The 4,850-nt window shown below is 42.2% G+C and overlaps 1 protein-coding gene across 1 annotated transcript; it reads right to left on the reverse strand.

Annotated features, from left to right (window-relative positions):
- Positions 1-3,677: 3,677 nt before the first annotated feature.
- Positions 3,678-4,592, reverse strand: LOC103611016 (olfactory receptor 2A14-like). The gene has a single exon (XM_008595062.1). It carries the CDS (start codon positions 4,590-4,592, stop codon positions 3,678-3,680), a length of 915 nt encoding a protein of 304 aa, XP_008593284.1.
- Positions 4,593-4,850: the final 258 nt, after the last annotated feature.

The raw sequence follows: 4,850 nt of genomic DNA on the forward strand, positions 1-4,850 counted from the left end.
TCTGTGCGCTCAGTACAGGGCTGGGGCGTGTCTTCTGCAGTCCTTGTCTATCAGCTGGGACTTCAAGCCTGTGCTCTGCCCTGCCCTGCCCAGGAAGACTTTCAGGTTTCAGGTAGGGACGCTCTGAGTGCTTTTGTGGCCCTGGATAAGGCCTCCTCTGGGCCTCTCACTTTCCGCCCAGTACTGCGGCTATCTGTGTAGTTGAGTTATCTCTGACACCAGGCTGTGAGCTACTCAGGGGAGGATCCCACAGCACACAGTTCCTCCTTGTATCCCCCCAGCACGGGCCGACCCAGGACCCCGCCGGCAGTCAGCTCTCCGAACCCGCCGGCAGTCAGCTCTCCGACAGGTTCAAACGAGCTTGAGAGTGCTCCGGCCTTACCTCTCCCAACCAGAAATCAGTTTGGGGTTCTTCCGAACTGATGGCCACAGAGATGGTATCTGCCTCCCAGAAACAGGAAGTTTACCTGGGGCCGAAGCCCAGGGTGTGGTGGAGTGACAATCTGGGCGGGCTCCTCCTCCCTGCCCTCCCGACGCTGGCCAAGGGCTCCCCCCGCCTCCAGCCCCACCAGAGATCCACGGGGGAGTGGGATTGTAGGCCGGTCCGCAGGCCCTGGGGGGGCCCCGTGCCGAGACACACAAGTAGCTCGGCTCAGTGAGGAGCTGCACCGCCAAGCAAAGAGGGCAGGCCTGGCCGATCCGAGCCGGCCAGCTTTGTCCCCACCTGAGATAATGGAGGCAGCGCTAGTGCCGGTGCCTAGCCTGGAGTGGTAGGTGGGAGCCGGGCGGGCGTCTGCCCCGTAAACAGGGTTGGGCTGGGGGTCACTCACTGAGCTCACAGAGTTGGGCCGGTCCAACGCCTTACTCTCTGTTTCTGCGTCTTTCTTGGCCTTTGTTGCCTCGGGCTGTTCACTCAATCCCACAGTGCAGCTTGAGCGCTCTCGGGAATCTTCTTTTGTTTCGGCCCTAAAACCTCGAATCTGTAGTTGCTTTTTTGTCGTTGTAGATTAGTTGATCAATGATTTATTCATTTTTTGTTGCTCTTGGAAATGCAAATAGTACTCTGGCAGCACAGCGCACACTTCTCAGTCTCACGCTGTCTTCTGGCACACCCGCTCAAGACCCGTCTGCCATCTTGAACTCCGAAAATCTATTATATTTTTAAATAGTAGTAACAAACAATTATTATGAAAGTTCACAAAATTCATACAGGGATAGACCAATACACAAATCAAATAAAATAGACATCATGGCAGTAGATTTATGCCTTTAATAGAATTTTCCTACATGGCATGTAATAGCAGATCACCAGGGAAAGGAAGGACTTTGCAATAAATGGTGGTGGGTCAGTTGAGTATACCTAAAGATACTGAATACATGGAGAAAGCTCAATTCATGGTGTGTTTCACACCTAAGTGTGAAGGGCAAAACTAATGATTTAGAAGACATGAAAGTGAAGACTTTTAAAAATAAACAAAATTGCTATTGTAAAATTATACACCAAGTTGAAAAATTTTAGATTGCATTAAAAGAAAATATTGATAAATATGACTAGTTTAAAATAAGAAATTTCATTGACAAGCAAAAGTTACAAAATCTACTTATTTATTGATTGATTCATTTTTTATTTTATTTTTACTTTTGCTTTTTGAAATCTGGGATTCAGTATGAACTTGAGATTTACAATTGGAAACTGTTCATTCTTTTACAAAATACTTCATATTTTAATGCACTTTTTGAGGAAGACAGATGATAATAAATGTTCAGATCTTCTTGGCAGAAGACAAAAAATATAGACTTCAACTCAAATGTTCCAGAGCAATTTATCAGTGGAATATTTTGCTAATGAGAAGCTGGTAGAAACTGAGAAGAAATCAGCGTACAGTTGTATGAAGGCTAGAAATGGGTGTGTTGATTTTAAAATCAGATGAGGAGAACCAAGAAAGGCAGAAGGAAAGTGTAACATATACTATTATACAACACTTTATATTTCAGGTGGAAAAGAGAAGCCAAATAGATTAAAAATGTTCTGATTATTGGAAGTATGATACCTTGGTCTCTGAATATCAGAGTAATTTTCAGCTTTAAAATTCTGCTCCATTAGGCTACACAATTCCCTTCCTTATATGGTAAAGTTTATCTGTTACGAGAACTCCTAGCTCTCCTAACGCTTAGTTATTGACAATTTTTCCTTCTGATTTTCTCATCCACGCAAAATTATTATTGGTTACCAGACAATGATCAAGAATTACATTTCCTAGTAATTTGGGGTGAGAGAATGTCTCTCTGAATACATAATTAAAACTTGGACTCCTTCAACATAGAAATATAAAGTTTCTAATAAAATCCCTATATAATTTAAAAGAAAACAACTAAAAATCTAATATTCTTCTAAATTCACTATAAAAAATTAATATGTGCAAGATGTCTTTGTGCTTGTTTTTATTGGATTGCTAGTATTATTAGCTAAATATGATGGAGCAACCATGGACGTATCTCGTCCGTAGACCATGAAGTCGTGGTGTATTTTAGATGTTATCAGGAGGAAGAGCCTCAGTCTAGGATTTCTCCACAGTGACCACTGAGTCTTGTCCTTAAAATCCATCTAATCACATGGTATGATCCCTTAAGACCCACCCAGTGAGGACCAATAACCATAAATGAGGTGGAACTGGACAGGCTCCTAGATCTAGAACAAGTTTAGCAGCCGCTGTCCCTGGGCCCCAATTGCGCAGCCATTTATTTCTGTAAATAATGTTTTATTGAAACACAGCCACACAATTCATTTACACAATTCATTTGCAAAAGCTGTCTATGGCTAGTTTTGCCAAAGTTGAGTTGTTATGATGGGCAAGAAGGCCCTCAAAGACTTAAATATTTTTGTATGGCTTTTGGCAGAAAAAGTTCACTAAACATATATCTGGAAAATATGTAATTGCTCTTATTAACTCAATGGGTACAAACTTTGCTAGTATTGGCAGATTCCAAATTACTGGAATTAGATTTGCAATAATTCCAGAAATGTATAATACATTAAAAATTTTAGACATTCTAGATGGTATAAAATAGCATCTCACGGTGACCTTTATTTAAATTTTCTTCCTGACTAATTGCAGCCTTTCATGTGCTTATTAACCACTTGCATTTCTTTTGAGAAGAGTCAGTTCAAATGCTCTATTTTATAAATTCAGTTGTTTATAAATTTGGTTGTTTATTTTTTGTATTATGAATTTTAAGGAGTTCTTATATGCACCAGGCAAAAAGTATATGGCAAAATAAAATTGAAAGATAATATAACTCATTCCATGAACATTTGAAGTATTCTCATACTACCTACTGTTTCTTTGCAGGATACAAGTAGTGGGAACTTGTGTTTCTTAATGGTGACTTTGATGAGCAGAGTGATTAACTTTGAAAGGGTGCAATATTAATCAGTTTTTCAAATTTTACATCTTTTGCTTTTTGCATCTTCTCTGCAAATTTACTTCTACACAGTCATGAAAGAATTTATTTTCCTCTCAAATTTTGAAGTTTCAGTTTATAAGTATGGATCTATAGTATTACATTTTAAGGCAGAATTTATTGTAGTACAGAACAAAAACACCAACATCCATATTTCACGGGCAAGGCCCCCCCCACCATGTTATCTTTGAGGTCTCTCACATGGGCATCGCCTTTCACAGAGCTCTCCTCAGGGCACCCTTGACTTCCGTGTTCCGCAGGCTGTAAATGAGGGGATTGAGCATAGGGTTGACAAAACTGTAAAATAAGAAAAGGATCTTCTGCCGCTCCTCAGGATGGTGGGATGTGGGGGCCATGTACATGACAATGGCACTGCCGAAGAAGAGCCCGACCACGCAGAGGTGGGAGGAGCAGGTGGAGAAGGCCTTCCTGCGGCCCTCCCCTGACCGGATCCTCAGGATGGAGACCAGGATGCGTGAGTAGGAGACCAGCACTAAGCACAGGGGCCCCACTAAGATAAACACAGAAGCAGCAAAGATGACCACTTGGTTGAGCCAGGTGTCAGCACAAGCCAGCTTGAGCACAGACAGGATTTCACAGAAGAAGTGGTTGATTTCATGAGGCCCACAGAAGGGCAACCTCAAGATCAGAACTAAATGGACCAGGGCTAAGAATAAGCTAAACACCCAGGAAGAAATGGCTAGGACCATGCACACTCTCCAGCTCATGATGACAGTGTAACGTAGTGGGTGACAGATGGCCACGTACCTGTCATAGGACATCACCACCAAGATCAGGCACTCTGTAGCAGCAAAAGCCAAATACAAGAATGTCTGCATTATGCATGGAACAAAGGAGATGGTTCTTTTCTGGTTCACAAGATTTGCCAGCATCTTGGGGACATTGGTGGAAGCATAGGACATATCAACAATGGCCAAGTGTGAGAGGAAGAAGTACATGGGGTTGTGCAGTCTGGGTTCCAGGCAGATAAGCCCCAGAATGACCCCATTCCCCAGCAGGGTGAGCGTATATAAGAGAGAGAAAAGACCAAAGAGGAAAAACTCCAGTGCTGGATCGACCTGGAATCCCAGGAGGGTGACTTCTGTGATCCATGTCTGGTTGCCTCCCATGCTCCTGAGGCAGAGAAAGACAAGACCTCATGCACTACAGGAAGATTAGAGTTGTATAGCAATGTAAGGTGCAAAATATTTACTCAACATTAGAGGAAACATTGAGAAGAGCATCACTTCGGGTGGATTTTCTAGAATTTATTTTTAGATATGCTGCAAAACTTAAAGTGCCCATTAAAATGGGAAAAATACACTTGTATTGATGGAATAATAGGAAACATACATATAAGTTTACATATAACACTTATTGTGCAAAAT

Source organism: Galeopterus variegatus, unplaced genomic scaffold (assembly GCF_000696425.1).
Source record: "Galeopterus variegatus unplaced genomic scaffold, G_variegatus-3.0.2 Scaffold12255, whole genome shotgun sequence".
NCBI classification, from domain to species: Eukaryota; Metazoa; Chordata; class Mammalia; order Dermoptera; family Cynocephalidae; genus Galeopterus; species Galeopterus variegatus.

Excerpts from the sequence above, each read along its gene's own strand:
- LOC103611016 (XM_008595062.1), bottom strand. The coding sequence starts at position 4,592 with ATGGGAGGCAACCAGACATGGATCACAGAAGTCACCCTCCTGGGATTC.